The sequence below is a fragment of the Melopsittacus undulatus genome, chromosome 5 (genome assembly GCF_012275295.1).
Source record: "Melopsittacus undulatus isolate bMelUnd1 chromosome 5, bMelUnd1.mat.Z, whole genome shotgun sequence".
Lineage (NCBI taxonomy): Eukaryota > Metazoa > Chordata > Aves > Psittaciformes > Psittaculidae > Melopsittacus > Melopsittacus undulatus.
The window spans coordinates 15,068,133-15,095,499 of record NC_047531.1 but is presented as its reverse complement, the minus strand read 5'-3'; the positions used below and the strand labels follow the sequence as shown (position 1 = coordinate 15,095,499).

The window sequence follows — 27,367 nt, the reverse complement described above, 5'->3', positions numbered from 1 at the left end:
ACGGCTGGCCATACAAGTTAATTCTGTGAGTTGCTTTTCTCTCCATTTGGCTGGATGATGCTAAATGCAGTCAAGCACTAGATGATTTCATAATCTAGTGGTGAATTCAGACATATTTACAATGGAGCATTGCATGTTCATCTCCAGTGTACTCACTTTAAGGTTTCGTGCATTCCTGGTTCATTTAAGTTATGATGGCTAGTCCATAGCTAAAAAAAGCTAGCAGCCCTAGGATCTGGCCCACTGAGTTATCATGGTATGAAACCAGGGCAGTATGTGGCATTGCCCTTTTATACCTGAAAATACAGTAAAAACATGGCTTTAAAAAGATATGTAGGAATGGTTTACAATACAGAAACTATTTACCTGATGATGTATACATCCTAATTAGAGATTTATTTATGTAATATGATAAATCTGTTGTGCAACATAAGTTGGTAATCTAAAAATAGTTCCATATGTGCAATTTAACAATGCAAAATTAGTTTTTAAATGCTATTTTTCTTCTTGACACTTAAAGCCACTTAAAAATAGGGAATGCAAAATTTTAAATGTATCATTGAAATTGTAACACCTAATACTGTCAGATGGTCAACAGGCCAACATAGCTCACACACCACAGCATCTATTAATAGGCCTGACTCCCTTTTGCAATGTCAACTGTAACATTAATCCTTGTTTTAAATCACAGTGTCTCAAATATCAGCTGCTACTAGTTGTACAGTTCTCTTTCAGTTTATATCAGAGAGCCCAATGGAGTCTTTTGAAAGACCTAGTCAGGTTAACAGGGCTAACTTCTTAGAAGTCCCCACAATAAATGATTTCTCTTCAGAGGACGAAGATGTTAAATCTGATATTAAACATCGTTTCTCTCCACTTCCCCGAAGGCGGAATTCCGCTTCTTCTTCAGAGGAGGAGGCAGATACCCCCACCACCATCTCAAGAAAAGTTTCATTTGCTGATGCCTTTGGGTATGATCTCGTGTCTGTTAAAGAGTTCGATACCTGGGAAGTTCCAAACACAAGTCTAAACAGCAGCATAGAAGATGAAGTTTTCCCTCAGGAGGAATATTTTTTCTCTCAACAGTTTGTGTTGCCTGCTTCACAAGAAGAACTTTTGCAGAAAGTGAGAGAGCAGAAAGTACTGTTGGAGTCAGTCGTGTTCCTGCCTGGGATTACCTGTATGAATGGCATTATACGAGTCCTCAATGTATCCTTTGAAAAAGTGGTGTATGTTCGAATGACACTGAATAACTGGCTCAGTTATTATGATATCCTTGCAGAGTTCATGCCTAATTCTTGTGGCAGTGAAACTGATCAGTTCTGCTTTAAGATTTCTTTGGTGCCTCCCTACCAGAGAGATGGAGCTAAGGTGGAGTTCTGTATACGCTACGAGACATCGGTTGGTACCTTCTGGGCAAACAACGACAATAAAAATTACATACTGATTTGTCACAAGAAAGAAACTGTGTCCAAGGTGGAAAATAAACCACACAAAGAGATTACTGACAGACAACTTAAAGGTTGCTTAAAGACGACACAAAGCAGGTGAGGTTACACCTTAAGTTTGGTTAATTCACAATAGAGCTGACTAATTCTAACTTTCTAAGTGTGCTTGCTGGAGCTAAGACTGCCCATGCAGGTTTATTCTGTCTTTTTTTTTTTTTCTCTAATGATAAATTAGACCAAGACTTATCTTTGGTAAAACTCATGTGCATATCAGACAGAAGTTTTCTGCAGACAGATTGGTTGGGTTCATACTCTTAATATATGGCATGCATGCCTCTCTATTGAAAAGTAGTGTGAAAGACTATAAATTATGGTCTGTGTACCGATTTTGATCTCTGTAGGGTATAAATTAAGCTGACATGAGTGAGAGCTTTGCTCCAGACTGACGTAGCTGTACAGTTAAAACACTTCACATCCACTTCCTTAGTAAGACAACAAAAGTTTAACAGGTTTTTTACATGATTTATTTCATGGTTCATTTTGTACATGCAATTATTGAAACAGAAACTACACTGGTGGTTCAGGAAGCTGATAACTTAGGGAAAGATCATGTTGTAATTAGAATAGCTGGTACAAACTTTTCTGCAAGTGGTTGGGCTATTCTGGAAGTTGTATATTATGGTAATACCTTTTTCCTGACATCGGTTGATGTTTCTATTTCACAAATGGTGAAATTAATAATGATTTATGAGGCAGAATTGGTAATCTGTTAAAGAAAAAATATATAGAATTTCTCTCATTTGTATTATTCTAATTATATGTAGGCAGGTACTATGTTAATTATAAAGCGGCAGTGGTTAACTTCTTATAACTTAACCACACATAAACAGAAACTCTCAGGAATAATAACTTTTGGCTTCTTACTCTGTTCTTAGTTTCTTTCTGTAAGCAAAACAATGTTGCCTCTGCAAAAACTTTAGTCTCAATTTTTTGCTCACCAAAGTTGCTACAAATCAGTTGGAGATCTGCAGAACCGAATCTTTATGTTCTCTGCAGTGGCCTTTGCAATACTTAGATCCTAGAACTGCATCCATGCTCAGGTTTTAGTTCCTATACTCTTTCCAAGTAAGGCAGTGCTGTTTGATTTCCCTGGTGCTCTTCTACAGGACTAAGTTGGTGGGGAAGTGGGAACAAAACTGCAGCAGTGGTGGGAGCTTAAGGAGAAGGGAGGCAGCCAGGGCTTCCCCTGTGCAGAAACTGCCTTCCCAAAACCCAAACTCAGGGCACTGAGAGTCTCTGCCAGTCCTAAAGCCACACATCAGCTCTGTGAGGAGAGGTGCACAATATGGCTTAGTGCCTGAATTAACACTATGGTGTAAGAGCAGCTCTGGGACTAACCTGAGACCAGATTCATAGCCAGCCCACAAAGCTATCCTGATAAGTGTCACTTGGTCCAGCTCTGGGGTCACCATGATGGTGCTTCCATGAGGGAACATCCCAGTACATCAGAGCAGAGGAAACGAAGCCTTTACCTGCCATGTGGTTAGATCCTGACATTTGTGCCTCGTTCTGTACATCATTTGCGTCCTTCAAGAAATGTCACGCAGCCCATTCTGGGTAAATAAGATAGCCTGAGATTCCCTGCAGAAGGGCCATGATATCAAATACCATAGCATATGCAGGCAGTGTGACTTCAGCCTGAGTTTAGGTAGCTCACACAGAGGAGATATTGGGCATGGAGTCTTAACCTACGTGAGCCCTGGGCTTCCAGGGTCTTTCAGGATTGACCTACAAATTTAGGTACGATTTGACTTCTAAGGTCAAATGACTCCTAAAAGTTTAAGTCCTGAAGTCTCCTGTGACATGCCTAATGCTAGCACAAGTTGTAGAAGCATTTATTCTGGGGCATCCTCTTTTACATGCATATGCTAAATGCATTATATGCAAGTCAGAGTTTTTTTAAAAGATGAGAAGAGATAATATATCTACTCTTTAACATGAAATTACCTTGTCTCTAATCAGAGTGCAAAGTTTTCTCCTTCCATATCAGCCTGCAGAGGAATATATATATATACATATATGTACATATTTGCTCATATATACACATACATGCATGTATATCTGTGACATTAAAGCCAAAGTGGTCAGATTCTTGTATATTGTTACACATTTTTGGCAAATAGCTACCTGTTTCGAGACTCTCTTTAGTGGTAGATGGATGTAAGGAGTCCTTACAGTAAATGCAAAAATGAGCTGAAGGTATTTTTGCAATATGGTTTCAGGGGTTGCCAAGGCTTCTGATAGACTGTTCTGACAGATTGTAATCCAGGACCAATTTTATGCTACAGGGACTTCATCGACTTCACAGGAGTTACAGCTTTCACCAGTGTAAATGAGGTCAGCATCAGGGCCTTTCATTTCAAAAGAACTAAGATGCCAGCCTCCATTGCTCACTTGTTTTTCAAAGTGTCTTTGTACATGTTGCCCCTTTGAGTGAGGAGGAACACCCTGCAGACATCTGCAAAAGTACCTCATTATTCTCCTTCGGACCCTCATTAAAACTCCTTTGCTTTGATGCCTAGAAAAAAGCACAAGAAAAACAAACCCCCCAAAACTGGCAAAGTGAGGATCCTGATGTGCTATAACTCCTTCATATCATGTTGAACAGTGCTGCCTGTTTCCCAGCTCTACTCCACCAGCCCAACTCCCTCTCACCTCATGTGTTATGTTCAGATAATAAGCTCTGCAGCGTTTATATATGCTGTGCTGAATGTTTATAGAACACTTAGCAAAGTGGGAGTCCTGGACTGTAATTAGCTTGTCTTAGGAGCTGCAGCAATGCAAACATATACACTGAAGTCATAACAATTTTACCTGTAGTTCACACAATAAATACACAGACAAGGATTATTTTTATCCATGCCCATGAGCTGGACATCTAAAATTAAAGATTCCTTTATAGAAATATGAATAGAAGAATATTTTAACAGGACACTTATTTAGGACCCTGTTTACAATTTAGGAACCTGTTATCACTTTATTTTCTTAATTTAATCTTAGCTCTGAGATATTTATACTTGCTCTTAAAATGTGCAATTTACCTCTTAACTTGAAAAATAGGTTTGTTAAAGAATTATGTTTTTTAAGCAACAAGTTTATACACTCTAGGGCATACTTGTGTGTCTTATTAAATGTCATTAGTGAGGATTAGTCGCATTAGTTAAGTGAAACGAATAATATGCACTTTCAGAGGAAGTTACTGAGGAAACACAATATGACCATATCATGTTACCCTTAAGAATATGAGCCAGGACAAAGTTGTGTGAATGAGGGCAATGGGATGGCTTCTGACACCATTATTAAGAACTAAAATAAAAATCACCTAATTCAAAAAAGTTGCACTGAAAAAGATGATAGTGAAAAGAAGAACTGCATGGAGTAATTAATACTGAAAACTGTCTAGATTTAGATATTTACAACCACATAACTTTAAATCCTGCCTATTCATTCCATGTTTCATTTGCTTTTGCTTCTCTGTCTAGGCATGAACAAATAGTTGTCTCTTAAAATTTCAGAAAGTATGTGCTTGTAAATGTATTTTTCCAAGCTAAAATTCTTTCCAACCTAAATGTTAGTAATTCTTGTAGCTTCAAAAAAGGATTCATAGGCACAAAATAAAGTTGGAAAAGATAACATTTGAATTAATTATGTCTTAAGCTACGCAAAATTGTGCATTTAACTTACATTTATAAAAATACTTTGCGGAAAAAACCTTAAGGCTGTCACTCGAAAAGGAATCACTTCTGTCAGTAAACAGCCCTGAGTTCTATTGCATATTACATTCAGAAAAATGTAAATTAGTTGTATCAGCTCCACTCTTATCTCTTTTTGTTTGACTCATGCTTTTGGGACATGGATGATGATTCTGAACACAAATTTCTCCTGGTCGTCAGGTTTGGACCACATGATTTTGATGTGGACCCCAGGCTCCTGCATCGTTCTGATCAGACAGGGACTGGTTGTGTGTTGTATGAGGCAAACTCCTGTAGATCATGCTGCACGGCGCAGTGATAACGACCTGCAAACCATTTGCCCCGTCACTGGTGAGGCTGCGCCCCATCACTGTGCTTGGTCCTGGTTTGCCATCTGTCAAGAGAGCAGCGGGAGCAAGAGCACAAGGAAAATGGCTGATAAGCATGAGACTTGTTTCACAAAAGGGTAAAATGTACATTTGGACTCCTGTCCCCTGACAAGGAAAGGAGAAGCTACTGGTTTTACCAGAACTGTTAAGAGTTATCCTATTCTTAGCACTCTGAGTCCACAAGTGTGTCACCCTGAACTGATGTTGGTCCTGTGCTTTCTTTTTTGTATTTGCTAGCCTGTACCTTTCTTTGAATGGTAGTGCATCAATTAACTTCTCTTCATGATGCCACTTTAAAACAGAACACAAAATAAGGTAATGTCTTGTACTAGAGCTGCTCTATGTACAATGTGTGATGAGAAGGAAGAGTTAAAAACCCCACATCTGTGGGCTGCCAATGCTGACTTTTGGACCATAAATACTGAATGGTCTTAGAGCAATTGCCAGTGAAAAAAATTCTGTGCATGAGTACTTTCCCGTCTTCAATTGCTGTCTCACCCTATTCTGAGGGAAGGCAAAGGAAGTAAGTTGCTGAAGATCCAGGCTGGCAGGATTGCCCTGTGCTCAGCCAGTTTTCCCCAGGCAGATGGCAGAGCAGTGCCTCGATTGTCCCAAGAAAAGCAGTTCTGCATTGTCTCTTCTTGGCCTTTCTCACAACCCCATGGTGTAATTAAGAAAAAAAACCACCAAGACTTCTGAATTAGATGTTTGGAAATAGTTTTGCATGTGCTTTGCTACAACTGTATTATTCCCAGGTGGTCCATTTAAAATATGCATTTAAATTATGTTTCTCTTTAATCCTTGTTCCTTTGATTACTGCACATCATAATCAGAAAGAGGAAAAGAGAGTAGAAAAGGTGTTAAAAACCACATTTTCTTTGTGTACTGCTATTTAATCTCAGTGTTGTTTCTGACATCTGGAGTCACAAGTTACACCTTGATCAGCATACAGATATGGGATTTGACTAAAGTTTATTACTATTATTAGAAAGTGACTGCAGTCACTGTTTTTGCCAGGAGAGCAGCTGCTTGAGAAGCTATCCATTCACAGGGAGCCAGCTAAAAGCAGCACTCCTCTACTGTTCAATACGATCTAGTATTCCCAGCCCTTCTCTTGCCTCCTGGTCATTGCTAGTTTTGCCACGTAGAGGTCTTTGTCTTGTAGAAGTAGGTAGCACTGGCACTGAAATAAGACTTCTTCAGGTACTTGAAGACTTGATTACCAGGGACACAGGATAATTATTTAAGGTTATCAAAAATATACTTTTCAAACAGGAGAGGTAAAAACAAGCTGTGGAACTGAGCCTGAGTATTAGGAATGCTTCTTAATAGGGACTCTAGAGTTATCTTTTAGGAAATTGCTGCAGCATAACTCTCCAGAGTCATTTAATAAGCTAAGATAAACCACTTGAAAAATGTTCTACCGGGAACGAACCTGCTTGGCCAGGAACTATGCTCAATGGTCCTTTTTTTTCTATCTGTTCAATCATAATATTTCAAAATCCGGGCATACTTACTATTTGGAGTACAAAATATATTAAAGACCCTAAAGATAGGTATCTAAGTTAATGGCATAAGGTTTTGAATGCTATCACAGAAATGCTGGAGAAGCAGGTGGAAGTTATGGATGAGAATGGCACGTACAAGCAAATAGACACCTGCTAGCCATACCTGCATTCTCCTAATTAGAGAGTACCTGAAGACAGAAGAACTGTCTCATTTTTCCTTTTGTTGTTTGCGAACTGTGCTACTCATGTTTTAGCACATTATCCATTTATTACACTAGAAATATTAAAAGGAGTTTCTAAACTTTTAAGTATCAACATATGAAAATAGCATGTTGCTTTACTGGCAGTCTTGGTGCAGTATTTACACTGGATTTTATTATCAGTGGTTCCTCATTCACTTCCATGACCTGCTTTCGAAACTGCTCTCACCAATGTTACAGAAGAGAAATTTGTGCTATAAAACTTTTTCACCTGTTTGCATAGAACTATATAAAACTGATGCTTTGTATCATTTCTCAACCACATGGTAAGTACTTGTAATTATAGATGCATTGCTTGGCTTTACACTTGTAAGGTTTTTATTTTCTTTTTTTGCAATTGCTACTATTTCATCAGCTTATTTAAATATGCCAGTACTGTAACACTATTACAACTGACTCTTAAAGCTCTTTAATCCACCAACTGTCTCGATCCTGCAATAGGCACAATAAATAATTTAATGTACATCAGGAATTTCACTGGACTTTGTAGAACTCTGCATGTGTAAAATTATCCTTGAATGTTAATATTTACAGGACTAGAGCTTTGTTCTACACCCTTTCAGATCACTGATTAAGAACCTTCAGACAAATAGAATTTATTGCTAAATGAACCCCTATATTCCTTTGTTTAATGACTCTTTTGTTGAGGGAGATATCTGTTTTACAGACTGAACCATTCTGGTAATGACCATTTCAATAATCTGTCTCCTGTCCACTGTTCAGGTATTGCAGTCCATAAATGTTCAGTTGGGAAAAAAATGTTCCATTACATTTACCTTGACTTGGCTAAATGTTAGTCTTGAAAAGATGTTTAAAGTCAGTGAAACATTAACTGAGAGCACTGGAGTCATATTTAATCAATGCATTCACTACCAGTGTCATTTGAGCTGTTTATTCTGATTATGAACTTTAAGCTGTGATCCAGCCACAGTGCTGCAGCTCTGAAATTGAAGCAATTGATTCAGCTATACTGTAAGTCCAGAGAACCAGTCGCCCATCATATTTTTTGAGATAAAATGTGGATTATCTTCTTAGTTAGGAAAAGTGGAAAAAACAGTACAAACCAATACTTTGTAAATTAAATGCAGTCTCTGCCTTAAGGCAAAGGAAGACCTTTTAAACACCATGTGAGCATTTTAGAAGTTGCTATTTGATCCCTAGACCTTCAGTTGACACACAAGAAAACAGTAGTTGATATGCCAAAGCATAATGGGGGGCTTGGTTTTCTAAGTGTCTCTCCACCCTCCTCCTGATCTGTGGAATCAGGTGATACTCTGACGCTAAACCCAAAGATTTATTGCTGCTGCTTACTAATAGTCCTAAAGAACACTGGAGAGCACTGAGCTATGCAAATGAATGTGAACTGGGTGAAGCTGATAGGTTTTTCTCTGCCTTACACTTAGGTGCACCAAGTGGCTTTGAATCTACATTTTGCTCTGATGCTTAATAATTGACCCTGCAATAATGTTCATGGTTGCTGGATGATAAGCATAAGATGTTCAAGCCTGGGTCACTTCATGTTGAGGTAGAGGGCTGGGGAGTTTGTCAGTCTTCCTCTCTCCCCAGCTATCCTAGTAAATGTGCAACAGTGTTTCCCAGGTTATATTACATGTCTTCCTGATAAAAATATTGATAACTATTACACAGCTGCCTTCTTCCTGTGTGGTAGTAAGATAACATGTGAAAATAAAAATAAAGGTTATAGAAGTCTCTTGCCATGGTAAAACCTGGGAATTTTATCCTATTGAGATACTTACTGAATTTACAATGCTCTCCAAGATTTAGATTATAGTTGTCTGTCCTCAAGAATGACTGGCTGAGTCTTTTTTGTGGTCATCCATTCTGTTCTCCTCCCCAGGGGTGGTACCTGTGTCTTAGTCTCACCTGAGTGCCCTCTATCTAGATGTCTCTCTAAGGCATCTGTCACCTTTTTGCATACTGCATACTGCAGTCAGCTTCTAGAAAATGACTCTTTCTGGCATGCCAGTAGGGAACTGTTCCCTCTGTATTTTTTCCATGTGAGGGAAAGACCAGGTGCAACACAGGGTAATGTTTTTTTCTTCCTGGATGAATCCAAAAACTTGAGAGAAGTTCAAGATCCATTGATGGTACTTGCTTTACTCTCCTGTCTTTTAAAAGAGTAGGAGAAAGTAGCAGGAAAACAGAGGGGCTTTACTCCCAGCTCCTTTCTAAAACACCGTTTTGATATTTGATCTTGCCACTTGCAGGCAAAATAGCAACCTAAGAAGCATATTCTCTGACCTTAGGCCAAACTCGAGTCCTGACTCACTTTTTCCTCTTTTTCAACAGCTTGGCTCTGGAGATAGGCATCTCAATAGTAAGGGTTGCATTACCAGTTCTCAATGGAGCTGTCAATAGATCTTCTAATGTTGTCCAGGGGAATCTTTCCTAAAGAAATTATTTGGTTTTGAAGTAGTTAACCCATTTGTCAAAGGGCTTAAACAATTTTCTGATCAAGTATAAAGGAGCTGCGGAACACGACTTCTGAGCTGACTTCTTTTCAACATTGTTATTTGGATATTGTAATAAGCTACAAGAATCATGACAGAGCTATAAAGGAATCTGAAAAAAAATATAATTTTACTGTTCATAATTGCTCTAACAATTCAGTTACAGTTGAGGTATAACTGACTTACTAGGCATGGGGGTTTCTGCAGTCTTCATAACTATAGCCATGAGATTTGTGGATAGACAGGGCTATATTAAAGGTTCAAGCCTGGCATGAAACTGGGGTTGAGCCCCTGTTCAGACTGTATGGCACTAAAATCTTCAAACAGACAGATATAAATCTATGTTAAAAAAAATAATGTACGAATGTTTTGCCATTAAAACTCAAGGTCTTTTTTAATGAGCTAGAAAATAAAGACTAATTTCTTGGGACTCTGTTTGCTTTGAGGCTATGATTATTCTCATCCCAAACCAGGCCAATGCATTTTGTTCTGTGCCACCTACGTCCCCGCTTCAATCATAAACTAAGACTGAAAAATGAAAATATTAGTAATTGGAAAATATAATCCCCTGGATAGCACCAATCCAATAATCTTAATAAAAATAGGTTTATTGCAAACATTGCCTGAACCCAACTGGGAATTATCTTTTCAGAAAAATACTCGAGTTCCCTTACAGCTGCTCTCTTGATCAATTGTCCCTCTCGATACTATTAATCATCATACTATATACCACTTATTCTGATTGTTTTTTTCCACTTTTCTTTCCAAACTTCCTTTCCAATTTCTCCTTCATTAGGAGTTACTAGCAGTCCTTTACTGTACTTTTGCAGACCTACCTTCTCTTCTGGTGTCAGCCCTTTAGATGATGTGACCAAAACTAAGGGTTATTTATTTCCTCAAGGTGGAGAAATACTATGAATCAATATTCCCTTCCTCAGATTTCAAACATTAAAGTAGATGTTCTACTGTTTTCATGCAAGATACCTGTGAAGGTTGCTGGACTGACTCTCCTGATAATGCAATCTTCTATTCACAGCGTAGTTTCAAAATGGTAGCAGCAGTTCAAGCCTCCATTGCTATGCCAGCGTGCAAATATCCTCACCTACGCTCTAATGACGAGCAGGTCACTCCATGTCCCTGCCTCTTTCCTTTGTGTCCTGACTATCAACAAGGGAGCTAATTAGTGTCAGTCCTGTTTGTTTGGTGACATCTATTTATTAAGAACTAGATTGAGCCTTCCCTAACACTGCTAGTAGCTGAAGGTCATGTAAGGAAATCAATCTGGTCTAGATTTGTAATAAGGGCTCTGATTTTACGTAGAGCTTCATTCTAATAGGATCGCTTGTAACGGCATAATATTTTAAAATATTATTCAGTAATTTCTATTTAATGTTCACTCAGCTATTCATTTATGGCTGCTGATTTTCTTCACAGTTTTTGTTTTAATTTCTGAATCTTTTCCTGTGTGGTCTCAGTCGGTTTGGAATCTAACAATGTAATTTAAATTATTATTTTCTGCATTGTTTATATGAAATTATTTTACTCTTGGTATTATGTTTGTTAAGTACCTCCTGAAAAAAAGAACCCCATATAGACAGAAGGCAATGATACTGCCACGCATGACATGTAACAGCAATGTCATGGTTCAGGTGTACATAATGCAACATCTCCACAAGGAGAGGTCATTTGATGCCAAAATGCTTTTAAGTAGGAATTGGCTATTTTCAGGTTAAAGCCACCTGGTAGGTAAAAATTCAGGTGTGTATATTAGAGGCCCAGAACTGAGGAATGGTGTTCACTGAGCTTCAGTCACTCTCTGCTTTGTTGGCAGCACGTACAGCAATGCTCCATGCCATGCTCACACTGTGATTTGCAGTCTTCGTCTGTCTGTAACTTGTGCAGCTGTTGGTTTCTGCTGTACCTGTCTAGTTCCAAGAACTCTACCTTGAGTTTTTGTAGGATGCAGATATTTCAGCCTGAGGACACAGCCAGCTGCCCAGGTCCACAGCCCAGCCACCTCCCCAGCTCTGCTCCCCAAGCCCTTCCCTGCACTTCTGCCCAGCACCATCAGTTTCCAGCAAGGCTGTGATGCCCTACCCAGCATTAAGATCAGCTACCCTAAACAGTATGTAAAACCTTGAAAATGACTTAGAGCGTTTCCCCTAAATGGTGGTACAGCTGCGTACACAGTTTCCTTGCAACTTTCTTTCAGAGCCATTTTACTGCTTCCCCCCCCAACTAATGCATTTCGTACTTCAGAGCTCACACGTTGCAGTGTTGACACTGACTGCGTTTTGCTGGGTGCCATCTTTGCACTGTGTTCACTTTGTCCTCTCCTCCAAACACTGGGCAGTCTCTCCCCAGTTCTGATTTTACGTGCCCAGCACTTCTGCCTTCTATCCAGTCATAATTTTGTGTCCAGTTGTTTAGTGCTTTCCATAGGGTCTAATATTTGGATTTCATTGCATTGGGCTTTATCCCTATGTCCTATATTTAAAGAGCAGAGAGCCATTTAATTTGCTCATGAAGTATGTCACTTTCCTTGTATTTTGTTCATACGTACCATAGTCTATCACAGGACTTCTTGTAGGGTGCACATATGTTCTTATGCTCCCTAATCTTCATATGCTGCACATCTGGCTCAAATGATTGAAATCCTTTAGCAATCATAAAAAGCCTTACTGTGCATTTAGATGATTCCTAAGAAAAGAATGTATTTCCTTAATTTCTAGCAAATTCTTATCAATACCTTTATATGCAAATTGCTATAAAGATAAGCTATTCTTATCTAATTGTTTCTAGGAGTTTAAGACTGTCTCAGCAGGAGTTGCTGAGGGATGAAACTTCTAATGATGATTTAAAGCAGTGAAGTGTGTAGGCTGAAACTGAAATAATTATTGCTGTAACCCTCTAAGCACTCTAAGTTCCTCAAGAGAAAATACTTCTCTCAGAACAGACTCTGAACAACAAAATGCTAAAAAAGTTAAATAAAAAAAAGGAAAAGAAAAGACACTCTTGGAGCAAGATGATAATTTAGAACTAGAATCAGTATAATGTGAGGATGTTCTCAACAACTGCTCACAAATGCATCAGACATCACAATTAAAAAGGAATAATAATTATGGCCCCATTCTAAAGTATGTAATATTCTATTCCATTCAATAAGACATGAACACTTTAAAACCATCAGTGTAATCCACAAACCTATATTTACAACATTAAACTGGATGTTCTGCCTTTTCAATAACTGTCATCTCATCTCTATTATTTTCACCTCAGACTCTAATTGTTTCTTTTATAGGAGCTAACCTACCAGTGTCCTTGGCAGTACAGTTTATGGCTCATGCATTTACAGTAATTGTTTGGGCAATTTGCCACACAGTATAGCAATCTTCACATCACAATCAGGTTTTATAATAAACAGCATTAGTTGTGAAAAATACAAGCTATGCATGATTCTTATGGTAGACAAAGGGCACTGAAGATGCCCTTTAGGAAAAGAAAGGAAATGCTCAGGCCTTGAACTTCTTGAGAAAAATACTGATGTCACAATAGAGCTAATTAATTTGATGGTACAAACAAGAGGGGGAAAGGGCCTTGCATTCATTAGTGTCATTTCCAAATGAGAGCATACCGTTCATAAAAATAATATTCTGCCTTTGTTTAGACAAAATGTGCAGGTAAACAAATCAGAAATAAGCAGCAGTTCCTGCAATAACAATGATTTTGCTCCTTAGCTTGATCAAGTCTCTTTCTCTTCTTTAGCCACAGGGAGCTCAAAGCCTGCATAAATACAACTTGCAGGTAGACCTGTGGGCAAGGTCAGACCCAGCTGTGCACCAGCCACGCTGGCTCCAGCATGGCCAGCGCTGCCAGCCCTACTGGGCACTGGAGCCTCCATGCCCGGAGCTGGTCTGCTCCTGGGAAGCTGAGCACACACTTAATGACTTCTCTCCACAACACATAGGTGGTTGCACATAAATGTGTCCCACCACATGAGGCTCTGCTGCAGGTGTTCTGTGGCACATTTTTCAGGTGTCCAGAAATAAGGTCAAGTGCTGATCAGTGGAGAGGCTGTTTGACACACTGCCAGCAGGCAGGCTCCCACATTAGGAATTCTCTAGAGGAGAAAAAACATATATGTCCCTTTATGCCAGTGCACAGGCTGTCAGCCTCCTTGTCATCTCCACACTACTTTATAGACCATGGCTTGTGATGAGGTACAATGAGGCAAGGCGGCAGGAAGCACAAAGGTGGCTTCGAGCCAAGGTTGTACCTCCCCTTCTTGAGCTAGGCTGTGAATTGTCTGGCAGCAGTAGGGCTTGAGACTAAAAACCACGTGCAATAAGAAATTGTGCAGTGGTTGTATTATAAGACTAGAACTTATCAGCAGATAAGATGGTTGCCAATTCAAATCAGTAGGAAACTTGTACCTGTAGTGAGTTTTGGACTGAGCTTTGTGCTGGCAAGGAATGAGTTTATCTTTGCTTGTTAAATATTCAGTTCACATATTCAGTGAGGGAGATGTAATAGAATTAACTATGGAGACACCATCACAAGAGAAGTCAAAATTTGCAGTTTGGAGAGTCACACTAGGGTGGCTCCCAACAGGTGTTCATAAGTTGTCATATGAAGACAGAGAGGTCAGAATGTGATTTGCATCTAGATCCCGAAGGGTGATGGGATGTATCTTCAGTGGAAGTCTCGCTATGGGAATGAGACCAGAATCAAGGTTATGTTTGTAATTTCTTTTTTTCAAGTACCATTATTTTCCCACAGTACCAATCGTTTTCCCATCTTGCAATTTTCTTCTCTCCATGAATTGTTTTTTTCTACTATTTTCTCCTCTGTTCTACTGGTATTTTAAGTCCAGTATAAATGGACCACTATTTATGATGTAATTTTCCAGTAAGTATCTATTGGAGGAGAGGGTCATGTTAGTAAAAAAATGGACTTCTTAGTCTACTGAGTCTTAGGAACAATTTAATAGAACCTTAAAGCTCTGTTTAGAACTTTACACATACACAATCTTTCATACTGCTTTTCAAAATTCCTTCTTCCTTGAAAATTTATTTTTGCTGCATGTTTGTGGGTTTTGTATTGCATCGCGTACAATAGTACAGAAGTCCAGAATTATGTGTGAAAAGTTCTTCATTTACCTTCTTATCAATGTTCTTTTAACCCAAAAGGTCCAAACCTGTTTTTGTTGTTCTTTGGTTTTGTTTTTGTTTGGTTTAGGTCTATTTTTTTAATTTTGTTTTTAATAAATACAGCTATTTTATTCTATGCTTCCTTTTCACATGACATCTGTTGCTAATTATACAAAAATAACCAAACCAAACTGTCAGCCCTTCCCAATCCATGTGCCCCTCCTCTCCCCAGCTCTTTTGGGGTTACAGTTTTGTGCAGGATGCTTGCTTGGCTCCAGTGACACCTCAGACCTGGGCACTTATCTGCACTAATTTACTTTTTGCTCTTCTTCTTCTCAGTGAAACATTGCTGACACATTTAACTACTTCTTTTCAAAGATCTCTTATGTTGTTTACATCCCAGCGGCATCATTCTTCAGAAAGGCTGGCTATTTTCAGCACGAGATCTAAAAGCACTAGTTATATTGAAGGTTGCTGCTGTATTAGGTTCCTCTTAAATTTAGAAATCTGACCTGAAATTAAAATAGAATTACTGTTTGGTTAGCAGCTTATATCTTGCCAGATCTTTTCATGAGGACATTTCAGCTTCACCTCAACTTCAGGGTAGAAAAGGATTGCTTTGATTTTGAATCCACTTTGAAGTAAAAAACAGAAGCATGAAACATTCTGTGAGACCCTAAGCTTATCTGGATCTAAAAATAAAATTATATTGAAAACTGTTTTCCCCTCTCAAGTGTTTTTAACTAAATATTTGAGAAATGTATTCTTTAAATACCTTAATGTCACCTTGCCTCTTTAAATTTCAGGCTAAATAATATATTCCCACATTTTCTTTTAAAATTGAGATAGGATAAAATTGTTCAAGTTGCATTAAGAGTTTTACAGGTATATTTTCATCTTTCTATATTCTGTATTCCAACAATTCTAGCCTTTTCCTACACTCTGTAAAAGAAATATCTTGTGATTTAGGTATTAAGATCTAGCATAAATGGATATAACAGAACAGCGTGAATGTTGCTAACACAGAACAGTGTGAATGCTGCTACTGGTTATACACAACTTTTGCCAAATATTGGTGTGTGAATTAAAACTATGGCAGATTACAAGAACCTCACCAATTATGAAGAGATTGGTAGCTCCTGGCTATATTCCCAAACCTATTTCAGACTAAACCAAAGCACCTGCTGTTCACAGTGAAATATGTGCTCCTGAAAGCATAACTCTGAGGGCATGTATCTGCATAGGAGCATTCGAAACAGGGCTAGACTGGGACTATGGGACCATGATGTCTTAACCCGTGGAAAATGTGTTGCATAATTCCATTCACAAAACTGTATGCATGTTTCCATACCAAGACCTTCTCAATTTCTTGTGCCTGGTACTTGCACTGAAAAATAGCAAGGTATACTTTTCCAATGCTTACAGATCTTCTTTCAAGATTCCACAACAAATGTTTTTGTGAACTCTTTCTATTAGCACATTAACAGTCTTGCTGCCTAATATCTTTTCTGCCTTCTCTGTATTTACCCCTTTGCTGGAAGAATAGAGGGCGTTTATTTCTCCTCTTGCTAGGCTGAAAATAGAAATACTCAATTTGTCTCCTTGCTTAATATAGATTTTTCATCCTGTCAGTCTTCTTGTAGTCATCTTCTGCACCTGTTCCAGTTTGAACTAATCTTTCTTGAACTTTGTATACAAATGTTTCAGAGGAGTTCTTCCTAGTGCCTGGTACTGGGATATGAATATTTCCTGTAAATCTTTCATTACTGGGAAAACTATCTCTGAGACATTACTGGAGAACTTCTTGCCATGGCCATCTCACACCAGTGTCTTGGAAACGTTTTCTGCCAAGAACAAACTCAGATATTTCTTGTTTTAATGTTTCTTCCAATTTCAGAGCCCTCATTTTGTGGCAGAAACTCTAGTCCCTAAATGTATAACCTGGCACTTTATAATTTTGTTTTTCATCCCAGATCTATTATTTTGATCCTCCAGGCCACCTATTTCATTCAATCCTCCTCTGTGTTGATGATGCCTCCCAACTTCCTATCTCCCACAGATTTAATTTAACTTTGACTTTTTGTGCCTTGGTCTGTAATAACGTGACTGAGTAAGTCTGATTACACGACTGGTCCTCTCCAATTCCCCAGTGATGTCTGCCAGCTCCACGCAGCCCAGCTCGTGGGACCTCACTTGGCACCAAGCCTCTCTCCCACGACCCAGCTCTTGTACTCAACTCCCTCTTCTTCAGTTTAATTAATAAATTTCCCATGTGGCTACACAAGAAATGCTTTAATGAAGTCCAGGTAGATTAGATGACTGATTTTTAGACAAGGGAAATGTAGTAATCTTACCAAAGACAGATATTATCAGATGAGTCTGGCATTTTATGCCATTTTCCATTTATCTCTATTTATTCTCTCATTAAGTTTTGTTCTAAATCTTTTGTAAAAACTTTTTGATGACACCTAGGTCTGTAGTGGCCCTGACACTATTTCTCTTTTTTTTCCCTAAAACCAGCTACTACTTTTCCTAGTCTTCTGAGACTGTTACAGTATAATCAAGGCTAATTTGATAGATTTGAATAGCAAATAGCTTAAATCAATGTGTGATTTCCTCTTTTGGGTCTCTCAGTATTTTGGGTTGGAGATTATCTGCTCCTCTTAATTGGACCATATTTAAACATCAAGTTCTGCTCCCAGACTGGGTGAAATACTATCATTTTCTAAATCTCTGTTCCTATCAGTTGTGCTCTGTACAATCTCTGTTCCTACAAGATTTTGCCCCATTGCTAGCACTGTGTTGAAAAAAAGCTTAGGAGAAGTATTTGGTTGTGGAGTTATACACAGATTATCTGAAATCTTCATCAAACTTCTAAACTTCTAAAAAAATCCTAAAGAGTAATTCCAGAGGCTTGACATGTCTTATTTTATCCAAACCCTTTCTGAGGTCAAAGAAGTACTGTTTATTGTCTAAATAATTTTATTCCCTATCACTTAGATGCTATCTACTCCCCACATCTTTGGGTTTCAAGTTTAACATTCTCTGGGATGCCAACTCAACATAACTTTAGGACTTCCTCTGCATAATGTCCACCAACTTTTCAGTCCTCTCAGTTCTACTAACTGGCCCCTGAACTTCCATTTTGTTCTTTCTAAATGAAAAATTATAGTGATGACCTGTTTTCATTCTTGATTTCTTTTTATCACTCAGTTCAAGTGAATGGTAATTCCATCAAGAAGGAACCATATGAGCATAAGGAGAATTTTTTGGAAGCTGTTAGAAATTCTTTAGTTCCTGATGTACTTTATGAGGATGTATCTCAGCTGAAGGAGAGAAAGCAACTGAGCTTCTGCAGGTGTACAGGTACTTATGCTGGAAAGGAACTGCACCAGCTGATAACATGGATTTTTCTGACTTTCATTGTTGTTAGAATGGATGGACCACTTAAAGATAAAAGTAAACATTTTTAAAAGAACACAATTTTTGTGTCTCTCACTATAAAATGTAGGCACTTTTAGACCACTTTCCATAACACAGCAAGATAATTAATTTATAAACCAAATGCTTAATTAATATTATAATTTTAAAATCTACTCATGGAATTCTGACAGGGAGCTAGGAACTTTTCAGAGATATATGGAGAAAAAAGTCAGTCAAAAATCATACTAACTAAAGAAACAGTTTCTAATTGCCACTGTTTGATGAAAATGCTGATTTTTATTAGGTTTTGGGAAGTATTTAATTCTTTAGGGTGTACATATGTTTGAGATTGTTGAGTTGTATGCCCTTATAGTCTCAGCATCTTCATATCACTTCTTAGATTGAAGTACTGCTGTTAAATGACTCAGGATTCTCAAAGACTTCAGTATTAGTATCCTCAATTTAGGTTAATTTTAGATTTCCCACTAGAATAATTATATGAGGACAGATGTTCTGATGTACAAGTAAAACAAGGAAAATAGCTGTTACACTGACTTTCACTGTAGTGGTGCATTTGCAGGATAGGTGTGCACAGCCTTCCATTATCTGAAGGGGGCCTACAGGGATGCTGGTGAGGGACTATTCATTAGGGACTGTAGCGATAGGACAAGGGGTAACGGGTTGAAACTTAAACAGCAGGGGTTTAGATTGGGTATAAGGAAGAAATTCTTTACTGTGAGGGTGGTGAGGTACTGGAATGGGTTGCCCAGGGAGGTAGTGAATGCTCCATCCCTGGCAGTGTTCAAGGCCAGGTTGGATGAAGCCTTGGGTGATATGGTTTAGTGTGAGGTGTCCCTGCCCATGGCAGGGGGGTTGGAACTAGATGATCTTAAGGTCCTTTCCAACCCTAACTATTCTATGATTCTATAAACCAGCAATCTTCATAAAATTCAGTGCAATATGCAAGAAGTGTTACAAGCCTTGCAGAGTGGGTCCAGGCTGTGAAGCTTTATCATTACTGGCATTTATTACCTGTGTTGCAGTTGTGAAAAGAAACTTGCAGACCAGGGGTCCAGATTCTATTAAAACAAGAATTAAGGACAAACTCAACTCTAATCATAATAGAAGGAAAACTGAGGGTCACACATTAACAGCCCCAGCCACTGAAACTCAACAGCTACATTCCAGTTTGAATTTAGAATTCCAAGGTGAGGTTCAGTCAGCTAATTTCATTTATTTAAAACCTACCATTCCAGCCTAAGAAAATCACTTTATGTTTCCCTATGACCAGTCTCTTCCAGTGGTAGAGAAGCTCCTTTCAAGGATGTGTCACTCCATCTCACTTGTGATGCCCTTGACAGAAGGAATAGATCTCCCTCTGGAAGTTTTAAGTGATGATAGGGGTGATGTACACTGCTGCTTGAGCACATCTAGATAAGGTTAACCCCATGCCAGCACATGCCCATAAGCGTACAGCTAAAGCAGCTTTATACCTGTTCATTTAAAGGTTTAGAAAATAAGTATTCCTTCTTAGCATCCTAATTCAAATACTGTCTTTATATTTTACACTGAAAAGTTGCTAATAAGACCCCTCAAATAACCACTGCATAGGTAATACAGGGAACAGGGAACAGAATCCAGGGTTGTTTTTTTCTCCAAGGAACAAAAAACAAGCTAAAGACAAAGGGTCCTGCTTGTATATCCAACTTCAAGACCAGTAAGCAAATCTGCCCTCCAGTTTCTCCCTAAATTGTCTACATCCTGGTAATTTGGTCATTCTTTGGATGTGTGTGCACTGCAATTTTTAATCACACCAGGGTGTGATAGAAGCTAACAGTATCTCTGCATCTTGGGTGCAAGTTCTGGCTGCCAGTAGACTATAATGTCAGATATGGGCATTAACCTCTCCCCTCCTGCAAATGGTTCTTAAAAGAAAACAACATGTCAAAACCCATTCCTTTAAGAAATAGGTGAGGGCCCCTTCTAGCAGCAAATGATGCCATCCCTGCTCCCAAAGAGTTGCATCCACACAGAATCATAGAATGCTTTGGGATGGAAAGGATCTTAAGATCATCTAGTTCCAACCCCGCTGCACATGGCTGAGTGCTGCAGGTAGCCAGTTACCCTGAAAGAAAAGCTTTGAAAAATTCCTTTTTTTGCCCCCACTGGATAGTATTAGGATGTTCTCTGCTGTACCCATGTGGTTTTGGTATCATTTTGGGTAACTAACTCACTTACGCTTTATACCCGTCTTGGCTCCTGATTCAGGGCTTTTGCATGTACCCTACTGGCACCTAAATACTTTAATGCATTTGTCTTATGGTTAAGCCCCAAGATACACAGTGCCTAAGCTTATGGAAGAAGGGAGCAGGTGGGTGAAAAAAAAATGCAAAAGAGAAAAAGAAAATTGGGAACAAGATGTTACAGTAAGACAAGCATTCAAATCATTAAAAAAAATAAAAGTGTATAAATATTAAGCAATAATGATTTACCTTAAACTCCCCACAGATCTATTGAAAAGAAGGGTCTGGGTCTGCCAGCCTTTTCAGGATGAAATGCAGATTGTAGCAACTGCTGGCGGGGGAAAGTACAACTTGGTGTGAGTAGGAGAGTGAGACATATGCGGAGGCTATGCATGTACCAGAATTCAGGAGTGACATGACATTCATATGGATAGAAAGAATATTCAGCATTACTGCAATTAATGATGAAAAAGAGCTATTGAGAGAGCTTTAAATCTTGTGCTCCAAGCACAGCTTTGAACAACAAAAGGCCAAGAGGAAATTTAATAGGGCAGTGCAAATTACTCCATGTATCCTCATATAAGAACTTTACATCTTCTCTTGAGGTATCTGATGGTGGCCAGTGTCAGAGATCAGATGCTAGGCTGGCAGGATCTTCTGTCTGCTTTAGCCTGGAAATCCCTATAAAGGATGGATTTTAAGAAGTTTGTGACAGTCGATGTCTAGATTATTTTAACAGAGTATAAATTTAGCATCCTCCTTCTGAATGAAGCATTTAGGTGGCAGAGTTAATGCTATATCAATTCAAATGAAAAATGCTGTGAGAAAATAGAAGGGGAAAAGATTAATATTTGGAAATTGGAAAGTAATTTTCAGTAACAGAGGTGGACGGCTGGTTGACAAATGCATAAATTAAGACCTGCAGAAAAAAATGGCTCCTCATAGAGAAGTCATTAGCAGTGATCCAATAATTTACATTTTACATAAGTGACATTCTTTTTACATTTTTTTCCCCTTTCCTCAAAAGGTTAATCCCTATAAGCACACAATTCAAACTGCTATCACTTTGCATTGATACTGACGAGGACTGCAGGTGCTGAGCATCTCTCTGTAGGTGTTTGTCATGTTGGACCTGGCCTTTGTTTTCACAGCCAGCAAAGCAACAGTAAAAATTGCATTGGCTGCAGGGAAGTAGAATACATTCCTGCTGGCCAGGCACAGCTTAGCAACAGGATTTATGCTGTATACACACAGGGAGAAGCTTTTGATTTATTTCAGGTAACAAAGATGTCTTTTTCCAGTGATCTCTGCGGATGTACAAATATTAAAATATGTATTGAAAAATACAAGCAAGAGAGAGGCGCGGTCTCTGGAACACATATATCCTTCCAGACCCTTGCTTGACCCCAAAGTTTCGCTCTCCTATCACTGACCCATCTAATCACTTTTGTGCTGCTTTCTCAAAAAAGGCCTGGGAAAACCCATCAGCTTTGCCATGTAATCTGAAGGTCAACACATTTTCATTTTCTTGGCCAATTTTCTTTGACCAAGGCTTAATATCAGGTCATTCAAAAAAAAAGCTATATTTTATAAAGCTGTTACTTTCAGTATTTCAAACAGCATTTAAAATACTGTGTAATCAACTAATGGTCTTTATATCTGACTCTAAGAGGCATTAGAACAATAATTTTTGCAGAATAACACAGCAAGTTTCTTTTTCTTTAACAGCAAAGAAGAAATAGTGGCAACATCTGACAATGACACATGGAATAATTCAAGGACTTCAGGTACAACACCCTGTTTAATTGGTTCTTCCTTACTGCACATGTTAATTAAAAAATAGTGTAACAAACAACCTAAAGGAAATTGTTCAAGTATGTTTTGTTAACCCTTCAGGCACAAACATCCCAGCAATTGTTTATTCACAAGCAGAAGACAAAGACACCAAACCAGATAAAGAAAACAGAAGAGATAAAAATGCAGAATACAACCAGGGTAATCATGAAGAAGATGAAAAAGAATTAGAGTTGCTGGTAAGTGTTATACAATTATATCTACAGTATTAAATGATTTGAATCCATTTACGCTTCAAAGCTGGTGAAATGCCCCCTTTTAACAGAGCTGACTGATGTACTAATTTACAAATGTAAAGCCCTGGTCTGTACTTTCATTGAGTCTCTAACTGATTCAACAATAGAAGGTGCTTTGATTTCAGCACAGTGCATCAACTTTTTCTGGTCTTAAATTAATGACTTCTCCATTTTACTTCTTTGCCAGAGCCTCTAAATGACAGTTTGAAGGAATTAGAAGAGTAATATTTAAAAAACCTGCCTAGAATGTAGGATAGGAATATTCTTAAATAAATGCTTTGTATTTGGTAAAATTCTTGTATTTATAGTACTGTTTGCTTTTGGGGTTTTTCAAAGGATAACTTTGTAACATGCTATATGAGCAAAATATATATATTCATATTAGCAGATTTTTCTATATCTGTATTCGACATTAGATTTTTTAAAATAAATTTCACACCCAGTGAACATTCAATCTATTTGGATTTGTGTGTGTGTGGTTTGGCTTGCATTTTTCAGTATGAAAGAAAAAATGACAATAAATGAGACGCGTACAGCAATCTATTATTCTCAGTGTCTGTTCTCAGCTCATATCATTTGGGTGCATAGATTCATAATCATAGATTATAATAGCTATCACCTGTGAAAATGTGAATGCTGAATCAGACAGGGAAGGAAGGTGAGAACTATTTTTTTTTCCTTATTGATAGAGAATAAATTCCTCTTATTTGAATATAAATTTTTCTTATCTTTTACTTTAAAAAAGTTGAAAATTATTGCCTATTTTGGGACCTTTATTTTTTTTTACTGGTGAAACATAAAAAGGAGGACCTCTAAAATCCCTTGTTGTTCTTAGTCCACCCTGTTACAAAAAGCAGGATCAAATATAACCGTTTGTTTATCGATTGCCAGAATTGTCCATACAATAAATGAAGGGGGAGCTATAATTTAGATGTTAATTTGCAGTATGCGCTCTTTAATGAATTAAACAATGAAGGCTTATAATAGATGGAAATACAACCAAATCTTTGAAACGCACAGGCATTGGCTCACAAGACAGCTGTGCAGTTGACAAGTAACATGAGCCTTATGTGAGAAGAAGGGGAAATCGTAAGATTTGCATATAATTATTGAGATCATGCAAATGTCAGTTATGAGGAGGGGAAAAAAACACAGGCATCTCACTGTTAAATCCTGACAGTTGGCATCACCGAAGAACTCAAATACACTTGAGCACTGGTTGGCAGAGGGTCATTAAAACAGAATTTGCAGAGACATTAGCTCCCTCACTTTTCTTTGAGTGACGTTTTACTATTAATAGTTTGCAGAGGCTTTGCAGAAAACATATTAATAAGAGAAACTGTAATGGGGGTATCTACAGCAAGTGCAAATGCATAAAGGGGTGCCCAAGAAGCTAGCCTCTAATTGATTAGCTGGTGCTATCAGTGTGACTATGCTAAAGTGAAATGAGAGTGCAATGACAAGCAGGCATAGCTGAATAATACAATATGATATTTGGGAGCTAGGAGGAAGAGTGATTAGTTTCTGGCCTTTTACTTTGCTAATCTCATTTCCAACTCATGTCTTACCAGACTGTCTAAAAACAGTCTGGTTTGAAGCCTCTAAAATGGTCCCTGAGAGAAATGAAGCACAGATAATCCTTACAGTATTTGTCAGTGTGAAATGTGTCTTTGTTTTACTGGACAATACTGTACATTACCAGGCTTTGATGTACTATATCAATGCCCTTATTTAAGCACCAGTCCTCCCCCCTCACCCCACACCTCCCTCCCTCCAAGCCCAGAACCAAATTTATAGAGACTGAATTAGCCTCCCTTTAAGGAAATATTCTCTTCAGATTTAATTTGTATAAAATGCACTAGCAGCTTACTGAACTCATGAATAAAGAGAGGGTTCTGAATGCTATTTTATTTCCCTCTCAACACCACCATAAAGCTCATTACCTATGTTAAAAAATACATACAATGCAAATTTTGCAAATGGTTTGGAACACGTTTCCATAAAAGCTTTGTTATTGAAAACAAAACTTTCCATAACAAAATCCTGCCTCCTTCATTAGGAATCTTTTTGCAAAAGCACTTTTTGATCATTCTTTTATGTTCTATTGTTTCAGCTAAATCAGCACTTCACAAGAGCTGAAGGTACCTCTTCCAGAGATGAAAGAAACTTACACACAATAGAACCAGTTAATTTTCCAAGTGAAACTGAAAGATTGGAGGAAAAGCTAACCTGGACAGAAAGAAGCAGTCACTTGCACCCTAGGCCTATCAGTTCCTCATCTGAAAATGCTTCAGAAGGGATGAGAGAATTAAAAGATAAAGCTAACTCTTCCCTAAGAGGTTATGATAGTCAACCATCAGGGAAAAAAGCTGCTGCTGGCTCAGTAAACAGTGGTGAGCAGTCTTTGGAATGTATTGGTACCAGTGAAAGCCTTTTATCAACAAAATATTTTCCTGGGACAAAGCAGAATGAGGCTATCAATATTACAGCTACTGTCTCAAGCAGACAAGGAGAGAGCCACACAGATATTTCAAAAGGTGAAAGAGATAGTGCCTCAGGAAGTAAGATGATGGAGAGGTTATTCATCAGTGAGGATGATGTTGATACCTCGAAAGGGGCCTGTGAAACGAGGCCAGAAACCATTTCTCCAGAGCATGATGAATCCATGCAATTAAAAGTATGCATAGCAGGGACGCTGGATGGCAATGCTAATCCAGCTCCAGAGCACCAGGCGCTGCAAATGTCTCACCAAACTCTGGATTCATTGTTGTCAGGCGCTGACGAAAATGAAGGAAAAATCAAGATGATTGAAAGCAAAGTTCAGGTACACTTAAGAGGAGATTTATATGCCAACACTTCTGCACGTGCTGATGTCTCAATAGATTCCACACAAAGCCAATATATACAAAAGAAAGGAGATAGTGAAATGTCAGGAAAGAACTATAATACTGATGCAGGGAATGAGAAGAAAGTTATCGAAGTAACGGACTTAACAATAATCGGTGAGGAGGAATCACCCAAGCCTTTCAAGTCACATAGAAAACATGCCACCAAAGCATTGAACACAACGCCTCTGTCGGCTGAAGACAACAAACAGCCACCCAGGTCTGCAGATTCCCCAGCATCCTTTCCGGAGGATGAAAGAAGAGCTGAAGACACGCTGGAACACAGAGGATTCAGGAGGTTAAAAGGCAGAGGGAAGTCAGAACACACAAGTAAAGGAAGACTGATAGGAAAGGAAAGTGAAACAAAACCCGTAGATTGGAGCTGGCAAGAAACGGGTAGCGAAGTTCTGTGGGGAGCAAGGGAGAACACAGAGCCTCGGAGTAAGGCTTCCACAAGGGAGTTGTTTACCTGCCAGGAGGCAGAGAGCTGTGAAAAGTCTTCTCTCTCTGAGCAGGGTATTACAGCAGAAGCAGAGGCAGGTACAACTTATATAATTAAAACAACATCAGAAAGTGCTCCAGAAAAAATGTCTGCCAGTGAAAAAGCAGTAATTGCTAAGCTACCTCAAGAGACTGCACTAAGTGACAGGCCCACAGAGGAAAAGGAAACAGCGTTTGATACACATGAAGGGAGAAATGATGGTTCACATTATGCTCTTTGTCAACTCAACACAGTGGGTGTATTATATGACACTGATTTTGAAAAGGAATCAGTTTTAGGTATTTATAATGCATGCGTACATGAAACACTGAAAGGAGAAACGATGTCTGTATGCAATAGCAGGGAAAAGCGTGCCAAAGCACAACCAGACATGGGCAATATTCTACCTGTAGGAGAAACAGTAAAGGCTTCTTCCACAGGAAAGAAGGAGGATTTGAAGCAAGGCTTATGTTCAGAAGTATCTCAATGTCCCCTGAGCACCCAGAAGCACCTGTACAGTGAGAATGCAGAAGAGCTCTATAGGGAAGAAAGACACGTTGATGTACTTTCCCATTTAAATGTTAAAGCTGAAACAAAAATGCCACATTCTGGTGCAAATACTGTGCCCAGCTACAATTATATAAGCTCTTCATTTGCATCTTCTGAAATGCCCACTGTGGCAGGAGACATGGAGCATCTGTATAGACACTTTGATAAGGCTGCTGCTGAGTCAGGCTGTGGTTTAAATCTAGCAAATGAAATGACATGTATTACTAAAAACCTGTATCCTGAAGCTGAGAAAAAAGAAGTAACTTCCACTTCAGACATAGAAATTTCTAGAGAAGAAAGAGGAAGAAGTATGGGTCAATGTTTCTATCAAGCAGAGTTGAAACAGGAGAAGTCATGGAGTCCACAGGTTTTAATTAGTAAGCCTACAAAAGAAGCTGAAGGAATAGGCTTTCAATCTGTCCATTTAATAACTGAGGGGAAAACACCAAACTGGCTTGATGACTCACAGAAGGAAAACCTGCACATTTCTGATTTTGCAGGTGTTTCTAACCAGAAGAGTGAAGTGCCTAAGTTACCTAGTGAGTCTTCAGGTTTAAAACATGTTGCTTTCAAAATCTTTTATTTCTTCTTCTTTCTTCTTTTTGCTGCAACACTTTACCACTATGATTTGATGGTTTGTCTTGCACTCTACCTGTTCTCCTTGTGTTGGCTATACTGCAAAGGAGGAAGAAGCAAGGAGTCTGTCAAGAAGGAATAA

At 38.6% G+C, this 27,367-nt stretch overlaps 1 protein-coding gene across 1 annotated transcript; it reads left to right on the top strand.

Moving 5' to 3' along the window:
- The first annotated feature begins 705 nt into the window (after positions 1–705).
- On the top strand, positions 706–27,367 carry PPP1R3A (protein phosphatase 1 regulatory subunit 3A). Its single transcript, XM_005154284.4, has 4 exons — positions 706–1,547; positions 22,373–22,431; positions 22,541–22,677; positions 24,848–27,367. The coding sequence occupies exons 1-4, from the start codon at positions 754–756 to the stop codon at positions 27,365–27,367; spliced, it is 3,510 nt and encodes a 1,169-aa protein (XP_005154341.2). The 5' UTR covers positions 706–753.